Raw genomic sequence first — 19380 nt, 5'->3', positions numbered from 1 at the left:
TGCCGGGGGTCGGGGCGGCGGGGGGCGCGGGCTCGGGCGCGGGTCCGGCGCGGCATATAACGGGCGCGGCGGCCGGGGAGGGCGCAGAGAGCCGCCGGGGACGCCGGGGTCCCGTCCCTCCGAGCCCGCTCCGCCCGCCCTCCCCGGGGCCCCGCACCTGCCTCCCGCCCGCCGCCGCCGCCGCCGCCGCCGCCGCCGCCGCCTGCTTCCCGGGCCACGGTCCGGCCGGACCCCCTCCCCTCCATCCCTCCTCCGTCCCTCCGGTCCGGTCCGGTCCCGTCCGGTCCGGTCCCGTCCGGCCCGAGCGCCATGCTCCGCCGCCGTCGCCTCGGGGACCCCCGGACTCTACTGTTCCTGGCGGTCGCCCAGGCGCTGCTCCTCGTCGCCGCCGTCCAAGCTCAGGACCAGGGAGCCCGTAAGTCCGCCCGCCCCCATCCCCGCTGCCCCAGGACCCCCGCACCAAGCCCACCCCCGGGAGGGAAGGCGGGAGAGAAGGAGGGAGGGAGGGGGCCGGGGGCCCCGGCAGCCGGAGGAGCCCGGCGGGGGGCTCCTCTCGGCTGGTCCCGGCGGGGGTCTCGGAGCCGTGAAGAAGCCTTGCCACTTCACAGACACACACATCCACGGAGACGCGCACCCACGGACGGGCCTCGCTCACACACAGACACAGAGAAGCGGCTCCCAGACCCACACACATAGAGTCAGACGCCTTTCTCAGACACACACACGGGGACACGCATCTCACACACACACAGAGAAGGACGCACATCCCCCAGACACACACCCAGAGACAGACACACTCATCTCTCACACTCAGACAGACTCGCCTCTCCCGGACCCACACACACAGAGACAGACAGACGCCTTTCTCAGACACACACACGGGGACACGCATCTCACACACACACAGAGAAGGACGCACATCCCCCAGACACACTCCCAGAGACAGACACACTCATCTCTCCCACTCAGACGGACTCGCCTCTCCCGGACACACACACACACACACACAGACGCCTTTCTCAGTCACACACACGGGGACACGCATCTCACACACACACAGAGAAGGACGCACATCCCCCAGACACACACCCAGAGACAGACACACTCATCTCTCACGGAGACAGACTGGCCTCTCCCAGACACACAGAGACAGACAGACGCCTTTCTCAGTCACACACACGGGGGCACGCAGAGAAGGACACGCATCTCACACAGACACACACCCGGAGACGGGCCCACTCATCTCTCACACACAGAGAAGACACGCCTCTCCCGGACACACACACACCACACACATAGAGGCAGACACACGCATCTCCCAGGCACACACACTTGGACAGAAGCCCCCAGCCTCAGAGGCAGACCTCCCACAGGCCCAGACTGGCCTATCCCAAAGGCACACACACCACTCAAACGTGCAGGCGCACATCCCCAGATCACCCAGGGACGTACATTCCCACCACACAATCGGGCCGACGCGTCCACCGCCAACGTCCCCATCCCATCCCATCCCAGCTGGGCAGGAAAGATCGAACCACCCTTACTCCACACGTGTTTGTGTACGGGTAGGCAATTTGGGGCTCTCGGGTCTGTCTTGCAGCAGTAGCCAGAAGCCCTCCTGGGGGAGGGGACTGAAGTCGTCAGGCAGAAGTTTCCTAGAGAAACTTGGGAGAGGGAGCTCCCTCCCCTTCCACTTCATCCAACCCTTCCGAGGGGCTGCAGGAGTCCCCTGGGGTCCCCTTCTCCCCCCGCCCCAGCGTTGGCTCCTCTCCCCTCGTATCTCTTTGAGAAAAACGTCTCCGAAGAGGCCACCTGAAGGGAAAAGGCGCATTCCAGGGCCAGGCAATCGGCTCCCGGCCCCCAACCCCAAAATAGCGCTCCCTCCCTCCCCCCGCTCCTCTCCCCTCAAAGACAAAGAGCCACTTTTGTGCATTTGGGAAGTCGATACACCAGCACGGTGCGCCTGCCCGGGAGAGTGTGTTTGGGTATGGGGCATGCGTGTGCTCGTGGGCGGGCGAGAGGGAGCGTGGGGGTGTACATCCGTGCGCAGGTAATGTATATTCCTAGATGGGGATGCTAGGGTGAGGGTAGGTGAGTGTGCGCGTGGGTGAGTGTGTGTGTGTGTGTGGGGGGGGTCTTCTGTGTGCAAGCGGGTGGAAAGGGGTGCTCACGTGAACGTTTGTGTGTTCGCACGTGTTTGCGGGTGCACGTTGGACGGTGTTGAGTGTTCGTGTGTCCCTACAGGCCCGTATGCACTTCTGCGCGCGTGTCTGCGCGGGGATGTGGGTGTGGGTGTGTGTTTGTTGACGATTCCCAAAAACATTTCCACAAAAGTGTCTGAGCCCCGGGCGGCGGCTGACCGATTCTCAGAGCGGCGTCCAAGTCCCGTGGTGACCCCCGTCCCTCCCCCTCGGCCCGCCCCCTCCCCATCCGAAAAGGCCCTTCGGGCTGGGGTGATCATCAGGGGTCGCAGAGCCCGGAAACTTGGGCGCACCGAGCGTGCGTGTGAGTGTGTGTGTGGTGGTGGGGGGGGGTCTCAAAGAAATCCGCCCCCCGTCTCCCTCCCAGCTCCCGGACCGCCCCCCACCCCTTTGCCAGAAGGGCAGGCAAGGAGACCCGAGCCGGGCCATTTTTAGAGCCCGGGCGGCGGGGTGAGAGGAGACCTCGGGCGGAGGTGGCTCGGGGTAGGGCGGCGGGGAGGGGAGGGGGGCCCCCGCAGGCCGGAAAGTAGTCCATCCCGGGGTTTCCAACGCCGCCTCCTCCTCCTCCTCCTCCTCCTCCTCTTTCCTCGAAGGCACCAGAGTCCCGGGGGCGGAGGAGGGGGGCCCGAGAAAGAGGGGGCGTGCGGGTGTGGGGACGCCCCCGCTCCGCGCCCCCTCCCCTCCTCTCCTCTCCTCCCCTCTCCCCCCGCGTCAGCGCCGTGGGGTCCGGCGGGGAGAGCGAGACCTCAATCCCCCTTTGTGCGGGTTTGTTTGCGTTTGCGAGATTGGCAGCGATGTTTTCCAGATGGGCCCGAGGGGCGGCCCGCGTTGATGGAATCCGGTCCCTCGCGGAGCCCCGTGAATCGCGCTCTGTGTTGCGCTCCAGAAAAGGGCTCATTCATGGCGGGGGCGGGGGCCGCCGGGGCCCCCCGACCCCCGCCCCCCGCGGGGGGCGGGGAGGGCTTTACGGGACTCCCACAAAGGGGCCGCTTATCCGGGCCGCGGTCATTAGGGTAACCCTAGAGCCGCCCTTTGTCAGATCGGCCCCGAAGGGAACCGCGCTCAGTTTAACGCGCCTCCGCCATCTCGTCACCGCCCTGGCCCCGATCCGGCAGGAATGGGAATTTAAGACCAGGGACCCCCCCCCCCACCCTCCCCCCCACGCTCCCCCTCCCCACCTACACCACACCCCCCCACCCACCCCCTGACCGTATTTGCAGCACGTCTCCCCAGAGGCGTAAGGCGAAGGCCCTTCGGACGCTCTGAAAAGTCTCTCTCTCACTCGATTTACCCTTGCGCAGCCCCCTCCCCCAACTCGCCCCGGCCTCCATCCCCTTCCCCTTTCTCCTCCTCGCCGTCCGACACCTCCCCCCTCCCCGCGCCCGTCCCGGCTCGATTCGAAAGCGGGTTTCAGACCCCGGGAAGCCGGAGGTCCGATGGGGTGGGGGCTGCTTCGCGAGCCCCCTCCCGCCTGCCTTCCAGGCCGCTTTAGCAGATTCTAACCCCCAACCTCCCCCGTCGAACTTCCCCGAGGGGCTCGACCCTCTCCAGAACGCCTCCCTAGAGCGCTCAGTCCTGCCCCGAGGATAACAATAATCGTAATCGTGGTATGGGTTCAAATCCCGCCTCAGCCGCTCGTCCGCTGTGTGACTCCGGGCAAGTCACTTCACCTCTCTGGGCCTCACTTCCCTCGTCTGTAAAATGGGGATTAAGACTGTGAGCCCCACGCGGGACAACCTGATCATCTTATATCCTCCACAGCGCTTAGGACAGTGCTTTGCACATAATAAGCGCCTAACAAATGCCATTCTTATTCTTATTAAGGGCTTACTATGTGGCAGGCACTGTATTAAGCCCTGGGGTGCATCTAAAACAAATCGGGTTGGACACGGGTCCTTGTCCCACGTGGGGCTCACAGTCTCCATCCCCATTTTCGAGCTGAAGTTGAGGCCCAGAGAGGTGAATTGACTCGCCCGAGGACGCAGAGCAGACAAGAGGGGGAGCCGGGATCCCGCGGGGTGTCGGCCCGGATTGTCCTCCCCCTACACTCCTCCTCCCCCGCCCCCGGGGTCCAGGCTGTTTTCCAGTCCACGCTGTCACCGCTCCGACTGTTTTGATGATAAAAACAGGTCCTTTCCCCTCCGGCCTTCTCGCCGACTCCCGGCCAAGACCCCTGGCCCCGCGCCGCCTTCACGCGCAGCAGCCAGGGTGCGGGCGGAGGGGTCTGAGTCGGGGACCCCTCCCCCCCCAAAAAAAATAAAATGGCATTAGGGGCAAAATCCTCCAGCCAACGCGGGGCCGGACTGTCCATCCCCCTCAGGACCCCCCGGTTCCTCTCCAAGAGGGGAGGGGAGGAGGGGGTGTCTGGGGGGGGGGAGGAGGGGGCGTCCGTCCCCCTCGGTGAGGTCCCCGGCTCCCCAAGCCCTCCAAGCTCCACTCCCCGACCTCGAGTTGTCCCTGGGTGACTCAGTTTCTCTTTCTCTCCCCCGGGCCGCCGCCCCCTCCCCCCTCCCGCCCCACCCCCGTCCCCGTCCCGCCCCGGCCCAGGGGAGGCGGGCAGCTGCGTGCAGGACGGGCAGCGCTATAACGATAAGGACGTGTGGAAACCCGAGCCCTGCCGCATCTGTGTCTGCGACACGGGGACCGTTCTCTGCGACGAGATAATCTGCGAAGAGACGCGGGACTGCCTCAACCCCGAGATCCCCTTCGGAGAGTGCTGTCCTATCTGCCCAACTCACCCGCCCGCCGCCAGTGCTCGTAATTTATTTATTTCCTGCTCCGTAAATAAATTACCCGCGGGGCCATGGATGGGCCGGGCTCCGACCTGGGCATCCATGGACCCTCCCCCCGCCGGGGAAAGGTGCCTTCTCGGTGGTCCAGACCCCCTCCCCTCCCCGGAGCCGGAGATGAGGCAGGAAAGGGACGGGACACTCGGGGCTCCGGGTCTGTTATTATTATTGACGATAATAATGATAATAATCATCATCATCGTGGTATTTCGTTAAGCGCTTACTATACACCAAGCCCTGAGCGCCGGGGTTAATCCAAGATACTCAGGTCCCACCCCGGGCTCACATTCTAAGAGGGAGCACAGTAATTGGAACCCCCATTTTGCAGATGAGGGAACCGAGGCCCGGAGAAGTTAAGTGACTCGCCCATGGTCACCCGGCAGGTGAGTGGCAGAGCCGGGATTAGAACCCAGGGTCTCTGACTCCCAGGCCCGTGCTCTTTCCACTAGGCCATGCTGGGTTTGAGGCTCGAGGCTGGAGGGGAGGGGTCCTGCCGGGGTTTAACACCCCCCCCCCCCACGCAAAGACTGAAAGATCTTTGCGGCGGTCGTGACCAACTCTGGCACTGTGCCCTCCCGAGCGTTTAGTACGGCGCCCCGCACACCGTAAGCGCTCACTAAATACCATCGATGGATTGAGGAACCAACTCCAACGAGAGGAGGGGGTCTAGGGTTAGCCCCCCTCTCTGCCACACTAGCCTGGCCCTCCGGGGTGGGCGACCCCCGCCCGGGGGGACCCCCACCCCTAGGCCGTCTCGGATGCCCGAGACCAGGCCCGGGGACCCCCGGATGGGACAACCCAACGGAGAAGGCGCCTTTCCTCAACCCTTCCCCGCCTCTTCCACGGTTTGTGCCGGGGGGAGGCGGCCAGCAGCGGAAGGGTTGCCCCCCCCCCAAAAAAGCCCCCTCCCCGCCCTGCTATAACGCCTGATTGCGCTGAAACTAACTCCCGCGCTTTACTGTCTCTCCATGCTGCCTGGAGGAGGTTTAGCCGCTTCATTAACGTAAGCCCCGCTCGAGGGCCTTCAAATGGGGGGGAGGGACACCCTAAGAGTGCTTGGGGGGGGCTTCCCCTCCTCGGTTTCCTACCCTGGCGTCGCTCCCCGCATAAGCCTCCCCGCACGTGGTCGCTTGGCCCCCCCCCGGGCGGTGAGATCCACCCCCCTCCCCTCCCCGGACCCCCCGCAGACCCTCTCCGGGCTCCCGCAGTTGGGGCGAGAGGACCCCAGCCCCTGCCCCGCACCCCAACCGACTCCCCTCCCCGGTCAGACCCGTCCATCTGGGTGACCCCCCTCGCACCCTGCGGAGCAGGGTTGTGAGTCCTTGGTTTCGAGGAACCAAATTGTCCCTCCCCATCCACCGTCAGAAGTATAACGATTTTTCCTTTCTCTCCTTCGAGCAGGGCAACCTGGCCCAAAGGTGAGTTGGAGTTTTAACGATTAGGGGTCTTGATTAAGGACTTTTTAGGTCCCAAGCTGCGTGCTAAGAGCCGGGCCGATATTAGATGATCAAAAGGGCCCAAGTCTGGTCCTTCGTGGGGTTCGCAGTCTTTAGAGAAGAGGAGGGGATGTATCTCATCCCCATCCTACAGATGAGGAAACTGAGGTTCCGGAAGGCTAAGTAGCTCGCCCAAGGTCCCGCAGCAGGACGGCGGGAGAGCTGGGATTAGAACTCTGGTCTTTCCACTCCCTGCCCCGAGCTCTCACCACTAGGCTCCTCTGCCTCTTGGGTTTTATAGTCTTTACCAGCATCTGGGCTGCTTCTGCTGGGGTGGGTCTCTAGTAGGAGGGTGGGGGGCTGCAGCCTGTGGGGCGGGCTGGGCCGCAGCCTAACCCAGGCCTCGCTCTGTATTTCAGGGACAGAAGGGAGAACCCGGAGACATTAAAGATGTAAGTCGTGACTGGGTCTTGATCTGGGCGGCCGAGCCGGTTCCATCTTGGAGCTGGGCTGACCGGGAGGCTCGTTGGAGTGGGCTCTAAATGTTGCCTCTGTTTCTCTCTGTTCCAGGTTGTAGGCCCCAAAGGACCCCCAGGACCCCAGGTGAGAGAGTGAGCGAGCGAGCGAGAGGGAGAGGATAATGCCCCCCTCTGTCCCTTGAAGGGCCTTGAGGGGCCCTTGGGCTCAGCCCACCCCACCTCGTCCTTCTGTTTTAGGGTCCTGCAGGAGAACAGGGACCCAGAGGAGACCGCGGGGACAAGGGTGAAAAAGTGAGTAGAGGGCCAGGTCTCTGGGATCCCTACTCCCTCAGTGGGAGGGGCAGGAGGAGCTGTTGAACTCCCCAGTCTCAACTCTGAGGTCTCTTTGTCTCCACCCAGGGAGCTCCTGGACCTCGTGGAAAAGATGGCGAGCCTGGAACCCCCGGAAACCCTGGCCCACCTGGACCCCCCGGGCCTCCCGGCCCCCCTGGCCTTGGCGGAGTAAGTCTCCTCGTTGTCCGTCTCCCGCAGGCCCCTGTACACCGGCCCTTGGGTCATCCTCTATCTGGAATGGATCGCTGCTGGGATGGAGGGAGGGCGAGCAGGACCCCGCCATCCAGAGGAGGTGGACGGGGAGGGAGGGGATCCCGGGTGGTCTCAGGCCCGATGTTGGCCGATCTCGTGCCAAGGCTCCTTCGAGCCCTGCCAAGTTCCGCAAGGGATCGGTTCCGGGTAGTCGGTCCTTGGCAAAGGGTGTGACTCCCGTTGTCCCCGCCGGGCGCTTATGATGACCAAATTAGACCGAGGGACAAGCCGCCCACTGTCCCCTTCCTCTTGGGGCCCGCTGTCATCAGCCCCAAAGCCTTCTGCCCATGCCTCTGGTGCCAGACCCTTATCTTGGCAGACCTGCCGGGTCCCAAAGCTGGTTGAACCGGGCCGGGCCGGCAGCTGGGGACCACAGGAGCTACCGTGCCGAAGGAGAGAGTCTCCGGGCCACCCCAGCTCCTCATCTCCGTGGGGCCCTGCGCCCCGAACGGTCGGCCCCGAGCCCTGAATGGCTCCACTGCCGTGTTCCTGTGTCCTGATGAGGTGGGGTTCGTTTGCAGAACTTTGCTGCTCAGATGGCGGGCGGATTCGACGAGAAGGCCGGAGGAGCCCAGATGGGCGTCATGCAAGGCCCCATGGTAAGGACGGGGCTCTCCCGGGGCTTGCAGGGAGGAGCCGGGGCGGGGCCCTGCAGCCGCCTGACGGGGGCCAGGCTGCCCAGTGGGGGAATCCCAGCCCGCGGCCAGGGGGGAAGGGGGCGGTGGGCTTGGCAGCGGCTGAATGAACGGGCGGCTTCAGCAAACATGGCCACGGGCCAGCACGGGCCCTCTTCCCAAGCGTCTTCTCCAAATAACCTCAGCCGGCTCGGGGCGTCGGGGCCGGTTTGGGGCAGGGGTGGTCCCGTGGTTTTTTCGGGGTTTGTAATCCCCCTCTTCATTTCTGGTTTGCTTCCCCCCTCAACAGGGCCCCATGGGACCCCGAGGCCCACCTGGACCATCAGGCTCTCCCGTAAGTACCCGCCCGTCACCCTCTCCACACCCCCCCGACTCCCGTCTTCCCTAAAGCTCTCGAGACGTCGGCATCCCCCCACCCCGTCCCTCACCTCTCTCGCGCGTCCCCCTCCTCAGGGGCTCACCGGGCCTTTCGGCTTCGTTTCAGGGACCTCAAGGTTTCCAGGGCAACCCCGGTGAACCCGGCGAACCCGGCGTCTCCGTGAGTATCGGGACCCCTCCCTGCCCCACTACAGTGCAAGCCCCTCCCGGGCAGGGAACTTATCCCTTTTCTGCCTCTGCCCAAGCGTTCAGTACAGTGCTCAACACCCAGTGGACGCTCAGTAAACCCCACTTCCCTCTAGACTGCATCTACCACCAACTCTGTAATAGTCTACTCTCCGAAGTATTTAGCGCAATGCTCTGTGCACAGTAAGTGCTCAATAAATACGATGGATCGATTGCTACTGCTCTGGGACCCCAATCTTCAACACTGAGCCCCCTCCCCGCTGTTTGCCTAGGGCTTGGGGCCCTTTTCCGGTGGGGGATCGAAGGGACCGGGAGACCCCCCGATAGACTGGAGGCAGGTGGCAACCTCATCCTACTGACCGTGCCCGATGGGCGGCTGGCCTTCGCCTGTCTGTCCACTGGCCTCTCACCCCTCGGTTTCTCTCCTTCTCTTCCAGGGCCCCATGGGACCCCGAGGCCCAGCCGGACCCCCTGGGAAACCCGGCGATGACGTGAGTACCAGGCGGGGCCGGGGGGTGGAGCAGGGTCACGGGGGAGGCCGGTGGGGCAGGGGACCACCCCTCAAGTGGACTGTCCGTGTCAGATCACCTCCCTGGGGGAGGGGTCTTCCTCCGTGCTCCAACGCCTGCGGGGAGCCAGGACTGGGAAGGGGAGACCGAGGCAGACCAGAACAGGATTTGGGGAGCGAGCAGAAAGAAGTCACACACCCGGCCTCATCCAGCCCCAACACGGGCAGACCCCGAAGCCGCACCCCTAAACCCCCTTATGGTGGCATTGACCCAAGAAGGGTTGGGGGATTTCCTGGGGCTCCGTGGGGAGAGGGTGGGGGTGGATGAGGCCGCCCATGGGAACCACCAGGGCTTAGTGGCTAGAGCCCGGGCCTGGGCGTCGGAAGGACCTCGGTTCTAATCCCGGCTCCACCTCTTGTCTGCTGGGTGACCTTGGGCAAATCACTTCATTTCTCTGTGCCTCAGTTGCCTCAACTGTAAAATGGCGATTAAGACTGTGAGCCCCCTGTGGGATAGGGACTGTGTCCCACCCGATTTGCTAGTACCCATGCCAGTGCTTAGTACAGTGCCTGGCACATAGTAAGCACTTAACAAGTACCGTAATCATTACAGTCATTAACCGAGGGCCCGGGTCTGAGGGGGAGAGTTTGTTCCCTGAGCGGAGGGAAGGGCCTGACCTGGACAATGGGAGGTTGCCAGAGAGGGGCCAGAGGTCTGGCTCAGTCACTGAGGTAGGAGAGGGTGGGAGAGTGGGTGGTGGATGGGGACCGGGGCTTCGCACAGAGTCTAGGATCTGCACCGATGCCGATGCGGAAGGAGCTAAGATTTTTCCCATGTATCCCCCAGGGTGAAGCTGGAAAACCTGGAAAATCTGGAGAACGGGGTCTTCCTGGTCCCCAGGTACCACCGGCTTGTTCAAGCCCTTCTCTGGGGAAGCAGCACTGGGGGTGGGGAGGGGGCTCTGCCAGCTGGGGCGGGGTGGCTGGGTGGGGGAGGAAGAGGAGGGTCATTTCTGGCCAGGGCAGCTGGAGACCTGAGGGAGGGAGTGGGGCTGGGAGGAGGCGGGCCCGGGCCTAAAACGCTTTGCCCAATGGGCCGAGGGGGGTGGCACGGGCTTCACTCTACCTGTCCTGCCCTAAGCGTGTTCCCTCTCCCCGCAGGGTGCTCGTGGTTTCCCGGGGACCCCCGGCCTCCCCGGTGTCAAAGGTCACAGGGTAAGTCGTGCGCAGGGCTGGGGCTGCGGGGCTTGGGGGTCTTGACGGGGGTGCTCTCCTGGGCCCAGTTCGCATCTGAGGTCCTGTGTGCCCCCCACAGGGATACCCCGGCTTGGATGGCGCAAAGGGAGAAGCCGGTGCTCCAGGAGCCAAGGTGAGGCGTTGGGGAACGAGAGTCCAGTACCGTGCGGCTGAGCCGGGCGGCGGTCTCCGACTGACCCATTGGCCCTGCCCGCTGGGTGGGGGGACGGGCCGACCCTGGCCCCGGGGGGGGGATGGGTCACGTCCTCGCTTCCCTCTGGAAAATCTGGGGGGTGGGAAGGCCCCCTCCCTCCTCTGGCCCGACTGCACCAGGTGCCGGGGGACGGGGGGGACAGGGGGAATGGGGTGGCCACGACTCGGGCCGCTGCAACGATCCCCCCCCCATTTCTGCCCCCAGGGTGAAGGCGGCTCCCCCGGAGAAAACGGCTCCCCCGGCCCCATGGTGAGAAACTCTACCTCGTCCTCCTCCTTCCTGTCCTCTTCCCCTGCTGACCCCGGGGGCTCCGTCCAGAGGTTCAGGATCCAGGGGAAGGAGGCTCCGACTAGTACCACTCCCAGGTGGTAGGGTAGAAGGGCAGTGGGCCTGGGGATTTGGCGTCCAAGCGACTGTGTCCTCTGGGCCCTGGAGTCTGGCACTAAATGCCGTGGTGGGTGAATTGTGCCACAAGGTTTCTATAGGGGTGGTCTTCCCTCCCAGACTGCGAGCTCGAGGGCAGAGACCGTGTCTACCAACTCCCTCAGATTCCCCCAGGAGCTCAGTACAGTGCTCTGCACTCAGTGGGCACCCAGTCAACACCGTTGAACGACCTGTCCTAGGGACTCCAGCCCTCTGCCCAGGGCAGGGTGGGAAGCGGTGGGTCCCAAGGAGGGTCGGGCCGGTCCCACGGGGCAACCCGGACCACAGCTCCGTCCGCGGGGCATCTCACCCGTGCCGTTGTGTGTTCCAGGGACCCCGCGGCCTCCCTGGCGAGAGAGGACGGAACGGACCTGCAGGCGCTGCGGTGAGCGTCAGCCCCCAACCTCTACCCCAGCCCACGTCCCACCCCCCATCCCAACCCCAGCCCGGGGTCTGCCCTTCCTGCCCCTCTGGACTGGGGAAAGAAACTCCCTTTCTGGGTCAGGGTAGCCTGACCTTTTCCCTCTGTCAGGAGCACCCCAAGGAGGGAGGGGGTCTCCGGGGTCGAGAGGCAGCTGGCTCCGGGGATGACCGGACCCCAGTGCTCCTAGGAGCAGCGTGGTATAGTGGACAGAGCGTGGGGCGGGGAGTCCCAGGTTCTAATCCCGGCTCCGCCACTTGTCTGCTGTGTGACCTAGGGCAAGTTACTTCACTTTGCTGTTCCTCGGTAACCTCACCTGTGAGCCCCACGGGGGCCATGGACTGTGTCCAACCTGATCTGCTTGAATCCATGCTAGCGCTTAGTACAGTGCTCGGCACATAGTAAGCACTTGACAAATGCCAGAATTATGATGACTAGTACTGCAGACTTTTGGAGATGTCAGAAGGGGCCAGGTCCTGCCCCTGGACTCCAGCGGAAAGAGCCGGGGCTTGGGAGCCAGAGGTCACGGGTTCGAATCCCGGCTCTGCCCCCTGTCAGCTGCGTGACTGGGGGCAAGTCACTTCACTTCTCTGTGCCCCAGTGACCTCATCCGTAGAATGGGGATTGAGACTGTGAGCCCCACGTGGGACAACCTGATGGCCCTGTATCTCCCCCAGCGCTTAGAACAGTGCTCTGCACATAGTAAGCGCTTAACAAATACCAACATTATTATTATTCCAGGGCAGCAGAGGGGAAGGGGGAGAGCGTTTGAGGGAAAAGCACGCAGCGGCTGGAAGGAGAGCTGCAGTGTGGGGTGGGGAGAGGAGCGGCCGGGCCCCCTGCGCTAGGCCCGCTTGGACTGTCCCGGCAGGGTGCTCGGCCGCCCCTACCAGCCCGCCTCGGTGGATGGCTCGAGTCTCGAGGCTGAGAGCACCCCCTCCCCCACATGGCCCACTTCGGGGTGAGCCAGGCATTCCCGGGCAGCCTGCCAGTGGCTAGCGGCCAGCCCCAGCGCCGGGCCGGGGACCGGGCTGTGCCAACTGCTCTGCCTTGCCGGAGCCGAGCGGAGAGGTCAGTGGAGGCTGCGGGCCCGCCGGGCCTTCTCCCACGCCCGGTCCCGCCTGCTTGGAGGTGGCCGTCTCTGCACACCCTGCTCTTCCTGCACTGAGAAGACCCCTCTGACCCCTGACTCTGACAGCTTGGCTTAGTGGATAGAGCGGGGACCTGGGAGTCAGAAGGTCATGGGTTCTAATCCTGCCTTGGCCACATGTCTGCCGTGTGACCTTGGGCAAGTTACTTCACTTCTCTGGGCCTCGGTTACCTCATCTGTAAAATGGGAATTAAGAGTGTGAGCCCCGTGTGGGACAGGGACTGTGTCCAACCTGACTAATGGTCACTTAACTTCTCTGGGCCTCAGTTACCTCATCTGTAAAATGGGGATGAAGACTGTGAGCCTCACGTGGGACAACCTGATTACCCTGTATCTACCCCAGCGCTTAGAACAGTGCTCTGCCCATAGTAAGCGCTTAACAAATACCAATATTATTATTATCTACCCCAGCGCTTAGAACAGTTTTTGACACATAGTAAGCCCTTAACAAGTACCATAATTATTTTGGTTATTATTATTATCGCTATCTTCCGCTTCTCCGTCTTTCTCTGTGGGACATCAGGGTCCCAGGGTTCGGGCTGCTGCTAGAGTCACAGTCTGACCTCGTTCTTGGACCTTCAGGCTCTGTGGGAGGCCTTCCAGTCCAGTCCACCTGGGGAGAGGCTCCTTGCATCTTCCAGCTCCCGGGCAGGGGCGCAGAGCTGGGCCAATCAGCTCTCGAGGAGGCAGCCCCTTTCCGAGCTGAATCCTGACCAGTGGAATCTGCAGCAAATCTTTCTTCGGGAAGACATCATCAGGGTCATTTCCCCCATGTGGATCCTGTTCTGTGTTTTAATGCCAGTTGGGGACGGGGACCCTCTCCATAAGCTCCTCTATCTTAGGACCCTCTCACCCCCAGGTAACCCCTAGAGTGGGTGAAAGCCCTGGAGTTCCTGGGGGGTTAAGCTCAGGCACAGGGCTGTGCCTGTCCGTGGATGGAGGCAGGTGGGTGATTCCCGGCTGCAGAAATGTCAGTTTACTCATGACTCGAGGGAACTGGTAATGATCCCCTAAGGATTTCCTTAGCCCAGGCTCAGCCTGCTCACTCTTTCCTGGCCCTGGCCTGGAGCCTCCCACCCCTACCAAGAGTGGGAAAAGCTCTCCACCCCTTCCAGACCCAGTATCGCATCTACCCGCCGTTGTCCTTTCCCAAGCATTTAGTATAGTGCTCCGCATAGAGTAAGCACTCAATAAAAACCATTGGCTGATTGATTCCCTCAGGCGCCGCAGCCCACCCCCTTCTCCACCCCACCCCCCCAAAAAAGGTGGTGATTCCTCTTTGTCCAGTGCTTACTTGGGAGCAGGAGCTGCCCTGGATACATCCCTGGCCCAGTCGGGTCACAGTCTAGCTGCCCTGGGGATGAGGGGAGAATTGGCCATTTTAGGCTAATTGGCCTCTGAGGTCCAGAGGATCTTTGACCAGAGAGAAAAGGTGAGGGGCCCCAAGGGCTGGACCCTAATGCGTGTTTTTTGTTGTTTGTTTTTTTACTGGTATAAGTGCTTACTATGTGCCAGGCATGTACTGAGTACGGTGCTTTGCACACAGTAAGTGCTCAGTAAATATGACCGAATGAATGAAAGCGGGGGTAGATACAAGATGGTCAGGTTGGACAAAGTCCACGTCTCATTTTGGGGCTCACAGTCTTAATCACCGTTTCACAGATGAGGTAACTGAGGCCCAGAGAAGTGAAGTGACTTGCCCAGGGCCACCCAGCATACAAGTAGAGGAACCGGCCTTAGGACTGAGGTCTTTCTGACTCCCAGAGTCGGGCTCTAGCCTCTAGGTCAGCGGCCTGGGGGAGGCCGGGAGCTCCAGGAGATGTCATCTCTCTCCCCCCCGACCCGGCTTCTCGTGGGTGGGTTGGAGCCGGATCGAGGGATGCGTGGGGTAAGTGAGCCCGGCTACAGAGGGTGCCCCGACCTCCAGATGCAGGTGGGGTTCATTTACTCTGGGCCGGGGGCTCGGCCTTGACCGTCCTCTCTCTTTTCTCTCTCCAGGGCGCTCGAGGCAACGACGGTCAGCCCGGCCCGGCCGGCCCTCCGGTAAGTAGACCCCCATCGCGGCCATGGCCTCCGGACCGAGCGGCCCAGGCGGGTTCCGGGACCCCCGCCCCGGGACCCCCGCCCCGCGGTGGCCCCGCTAACTCCCGCCCCTCCCGTCTCCACCCCTCAGGGACCCGTGGGCCCAGCTGGTGCTCCCGGATTCCCCGGCGCCCCCGGCTCCAAGGTGAGTCCTGCCACCCCCCCGCCCCGGGGTCGTTGGGGAGGGGTCGCTGGGGGGAGGGGTCGTCGGGGAGAGGGGTTCTCCTGGAAGGGGAGCTGGAGGCGGAGGAGAAGGCCGACAGTCTGTGGGCATTTTGGCAGGGGAATGGGGCGGGGGGTTGGGAGTTGGTCAGAGCCCCCCGTCCCCTCGGGAACTGGAGGGGGAAGCTGGAGGGGGAGCCGGCTTCTCCGGTCCGGGCGTTTCCATGGCAACAGGTGGGCCCCCGCCGTCGAAGTCACTTGAAGGAGCCCATTGTGTGGGGCAGGGCGGGGGAGAGGAGGGCTGGGTTACACCCCGCTGATCCACAGGCCTCCCCTTCCCCCCACAGCTCTCCGCCCCCACTAGGACCCCCCGAGCAGGAAAGGGGCCCCTCCAGCCCCCCAGGAGGAGGGAAGATTTGGGGTCTGAAGAACCCAATTCAGACCTGGCCGGTTGGCCTAGCTCTTAGGCCTTGGTTGTGCTTATGAGCGGGTGTGTGCGTGTGTGGGCACATGTATCTCAGCCGGTGTACCTGCCCTCCCGGTCCCCTTGCCCGCCTCTGCCTGACTCCTCCCTCCTTCCGTCCCCCTCCCTTCTAGGGTGAAGCTGGCCCCACAGGTGCCCGCGGCCCCGAAGGGGCCCAGGGACCACGAGGCGAATCTGGAACTCCCGGCTCCCCCGGCCCCTCTGGAGCTTCTGTGAGTAATGACTCCCTCCTTCCCTCCCCTCCCCTCCCTGCCCCCCCCCACCTTCACTCTCTGCCCTCCTGCTTCTCGCCCCCTCTTCCCTGCTCCGGGTCCTTGCTCCTGACCCTTCCTAAGGGGCGTGGTGAGGAAAAGAGGAGAATTCACCCTCTTGCAAGTTTTTCCAGAAGTGGAAGATAATGGGGAGGGGGCTGCCCAGCACTTCCTGAGGGCTGGGGGCTACAGAGTAAGACTCAGAGTGGGTCCCGGTGCCCGGGGAATGGAGGGGGTTTGACTGGGATAGATAGGGAGCAGTCTTACCCTGAGGCAGGGGAAGCCACAGAAGGAGCCCAGGAGTTTGGGGCTTGTCCAGTCTGTGATCTCAGCTCTCTCCCTTCTACGTGACTACTGTGTCCTCCCACTACAACCCAGTCTCTTCGTTCCTCCCGACCTAGCCCATTCACTGTTTCTCTTTTTCATCTTTCTTTTCTCCAACCTCTTGCCTTTTCCCCTCCTCTTCAAATCCATCAAACCACAGCTCTTCCCATCTTCAAAGCCCTATTGAAATGACATCTCCTCCAAGAAGCCTTCCCCGATCGATTTCTCATCTCCCCAGGTTATATCCCTCCAACTTCCACAGCCATCCATCTGACAAGCAGTTGCATTTATTAAGGACTTGATTTGTGCAGAGCACTGTACTAAGGACTTGGGAGATAAAATATAAGTTGTGATCTATACGTACACCTGTGAACGTAACTTGTATCATTATGTATTAGCTCGTGTACTTATCAGTCAGTCATTACCCCCTTATCCTCTTCCTTTTCCCTGTCTGTACTTTTAGGGTATGTCTTCCCCCTAGATTGTAAGCTTCTGGAGGGTGGGGATTGTTCTTGCTGGCTCTGTTGTACTCTCCCAAGCACTTAGTACAGTGTTCTGCACACAGTAGGTGCTCAGTCTATCGATTGATTCTTCTACTCTGCTTATCTCCCTGGCTTTTAACCTCCGTCCAGTCCCCCCGAAATGTTTTAGAGTATCTCGGTGTCTCCCCTCCTGCTTCCGTCCTGTTTCTGACCCATCCCCGTCCCCCGTATCTACCATCTCCCCTCTTGAGAGGAGGGGTGACCCAGCTTGCCTTTGGAGCTGAAGTCTCTCTGTTTTTAGGGAAACCCTGGAACAGACGGTATCCCCGGAGCCAAGGGGTCTGCGGTGAGTGTGATGTCTTCTCCCCGCTTTGAGGGTCTGCATCCTGGGTCTGGGGGTGTGTGTGTGTGTTTGAAGGGACCACCCACTGGGTGAGCGAGGGTCAGACTAGGGTGGCTTGAGGGGCAGAGAGTGTCCTGAGGCTGAGGAATGTGCAGAGATTCCAAGTCTTTGCCTGGGGAGGTGTGCTGTGGGGATCCAGCGAAGATTTGGAAACGTGAATTTTTGGGGAGACGAGGTGGACATCTAATAGTGCTAGGAGAGGAAGGAGGACTGAGGCCTCTGGCTTCTCCCTCCTCTAGACTGTAAGCTCGTTGTGGACCGGGAATGGGTCTGTTTTGTTATACTGTACTCTCCAAAGGGTTTAATACAGTGCTCTGCACACAGTAAGCGCTCAATAAATACAATTGGCTGCCTGACATTCCTTTCCGTGTGGTCCCTTGCAGGGCGCTCCTGGCATAGCTGGTGCCCCCGGCTTCCCCGGACCCCGTGGCCCTCCTGGACCTCAAGGTGCCACTGGTCCCCTGGGCCCAAAAGGCCAGACGGTAAGAGACCCCCAATTTAACTCCTCTGGGCCTCAGTTTCCTCAACTGGAAAATGGAGCTTCGATACCTGTTCCTCCTCTTATTTAGACTGTGAGCCCTGTGTGGGACAGGGACTGTGTCTGACCCGATTAACTTGTACCTAACCCAACGTTTAGAACAGCGCTTGACACATAGTAAGCGTCCAACCAGTACCGTAATTATTAACCCTTCCGTGAACTCCATCCCAGCATCCATGCTCTCAAGCCTTTCCCTCCTCCAGTCCGTCCCCTCCTGCCTCCCATCCTCACCTTTCCTGCACCCTGAGTCCTCTCCTTTCTTTCTCTGCAGGGAGAACCCGGTGTTGCAGGTTTCAAAGGCGAACACGGTCCCAAGGGAGAACCTGTAAGTGTCCCCCTTCACCTCGTCCCCCCCCACCACGAGACCCTCTGACTCCAAGTGGCTTTCCACTTGCCTTCTGGGACCCATGCAATCTTGGTTGTGGGGAGGGTGGTCCCGGTGAGCTGCAGGACCTCCAGGCCTTCCCGGCTTTAGCGCCTCCATCCAGGGAGTCTCCATCCCCAGAATGCCAAGGAGCGAGCCGGGAATCCCCCTCTTCCTCCTCCTTCTTCCCTGGACCCTGACCCCTGGACCTCAGCAGATCCAATCCCGGCACAGAACTGATCCAGGGGCACCTGGGCACTGCGGAGTCGGGCGGTAGCTTTGGGGTCCTCAATTCATCTTGGATGCTCCACTCGCCCTCCCCTCTCACGCCTCCCCCCAGAATGTTCCCCCCAGCCTGGACGGGCCCCACTCTGGAGCCTCAGTAGTAATGATGGCATTTACTGAGTGCCAAGAACCGTTCTAAGCATTGCTTTCTCTCTCTCTTTCTCTCTCCCCCCCCCCACACCCGTATACACGAACACACACAGGGACCTGCAGGCCCTCAAGGGGCACCAGGTCCAGCTGGCGAAGAAGGCAAGAGAGGAGCCCGGGGGGAACCTGGAGCGGCTGGACCTCTGGGCCCACCTGGCGAGAGGGTGAGTGGTGTGGATTTGGGTTCTGGGACGTCGGGTCTCGTCCCGCCCCGTGCCCTGGGTGGCCAACTCACCCGCTGGAACCCGGGGGGACATCCCTCAGTGCTCCTCGAGGGGATCTGGGGACCCCCACCTCACCCCCAGCCTCTCCCCTCTCCCCCAGGGAGCTCCAGGCAACCGTGGTTTCCCAGGACAGGACGGTCTGGCCGGTCCCAAGGTGAGTAGACGCGAGCCCGCGGGCAATGGGATGGTGGGCCTTGGCCTGGTGGGGTAGGGCATATTCCCCTCTGACCTCTCTCTTCCCTTCCCCCCTTGCTTGGCAGGGAGCCCCCGGCGAGCGTGGACCCAGCGGCCTCGGTGGACCCAAAGGAGCCAACGGTGACCCCGGCCGCCCCGGTGAACCCGGTCTCCCGGGTGCCAGGGTGAGTTGCCCCAGAGGGCTGGGACTGGGCTGGAGGCGGAAACTGTGGGCAGGTGAGGGTGGAGTGGTGGGATAGAGTCATCTCTTCCCTTGTACATTGGGTGCTCAGTTGCGTGCCCAACTCACACAGGGAATCAGAGACTTGGGGCCTGGGGTGTGTGGGAGAGATCTGAACCAGAGAAAGGATGCCCTCCTTCAGCAGCTCTTTTCACCCAGCTTCATCGATGCCCATCAGCACCGCTCCAGCCTCGCCCCCCAAAATAATTTTGATCGTTCTCAATGCCCCCGCCCAATCTAACTTGAACCATTCCTGTCCACACTCGGCTCATCTTCAACCACTCCCGCTGGTAGCCAGTCTACCCTTGGCCATTCCCACTGGCATTCGGTCTACCCCCGGTCGTTCCAGCTGGAACCCCAGTCTGGACTTGGTCATCCCCTTGGGCATCCCAGTCTAACTTTGGTTATTCCCTCCGGTACCCCGTCTAGCCTTGATCATCCTCAGTGGCACTCAGTCTAGTCTGGGTCATTCTCGCTGGTACCCAGACCCTGTAGACTGTAAGCTGGTCCTCTAGACTCTAAGGTCACTGTAGGCAAGGAATATGTCTGTCTACTATTATACTGGACTCTCCCAAGTG

The 19380-nt window shown here is 62.1% G+C and overlaps 1 protein-coding gene across 1 annotated transcript in view; it reads left to right on the top strand.

Moving 5' to 3' along the window:
- The first annotated feature begins 309 nt into the window (after positions 1–309).
- COL2A1 (collagen type II alpha 1 chain) overlaps positions 310–19380 on the top strand; it is a 34548-nt gene continuing 15477 nt past the window's right edge. The window contains exons 1-25 of the mRNA XM_029072917.1: positions 310–415; positions 4749–4958; positions 6392–6408; positions 6846–6878; positions 6997–7029; positions 7143–7196; positions 7305–7406; positions 8012–8089; positions 8415–8459; positions 8610–8663; positions 9127–9180; positions 10045–10098; positions 10359–10412; positions 10513–10566; positions 10852–10896; positions 11402–11455; positions 14640–14684; positions 14815–14868; positions 15483–15581; positions 16728–16772; positions 17213–17311; positions 17639–17692; positions 18220–18327; positions 18488–18541; positions 18648–18746. Of these exons, the coding sequence (XP_028928750.1) occupies positions 310–415; positions 4749–4958; positions 6392–6408; positions 6846–6878; positions 6997–7029; positions 7143–7196; positions 7305–7406; positions 8012–8089; positions 8415–8459; positions 8610–8663; positions 9127–9180; positions 10045–10098; positions 10359–10412; positions 10513–10566; positions 10852–10896; positions 11402–11455; positions 14640–14684; positions 14815–14868; positions 15483–15581; positions 16728–16772; positions 17213–17311; positions 17639–17692; positions 18220–18327; positions 18488–18541; positions 18648–18746 (1704 nt within the window). The remainder of the gene's footprint in view (positions 416–4748; positions 4959–6391; positions 6409–6845; positions 6879–6996; positions 7030–7142; positions 7197–7304; positions 7407–8011; positions 8090–8414; positions 8460–8609; positions 8664–9126; positions 9181–10044; positions 10099–10358; positions 10413–10512; positions 10567–10851; positions 10897–11401; positions 11456–14639; positions 14685–14814; positions 14869–15482; positions 15582–16727; positions 16773–17212; positions 17312–17638; positions 17693–18219; positions 18328–18487; positions 18542–18647; positions 18747–19380) is intronic.

The sequence above is a fragment of the Ornithorhynchus anatinus genome, chromosome 10 (genome assembly GCF_004115215.2).
Source record: "Ornithorhynchus anatinus isolate Pmale09 chromosome 10, mOrnAna1.pri.v4, whole genome shotgun sequence".
NCBI lineage: Eukaryota > Metazoa > Chordata > Mammalia > Monotremata > Ornithorhynchidae > Ornithorhynchus > Ornithorhynchus anatinus.
This window is presented reverse-complemented; position numbering and strand designations above follow the sequence as displayed.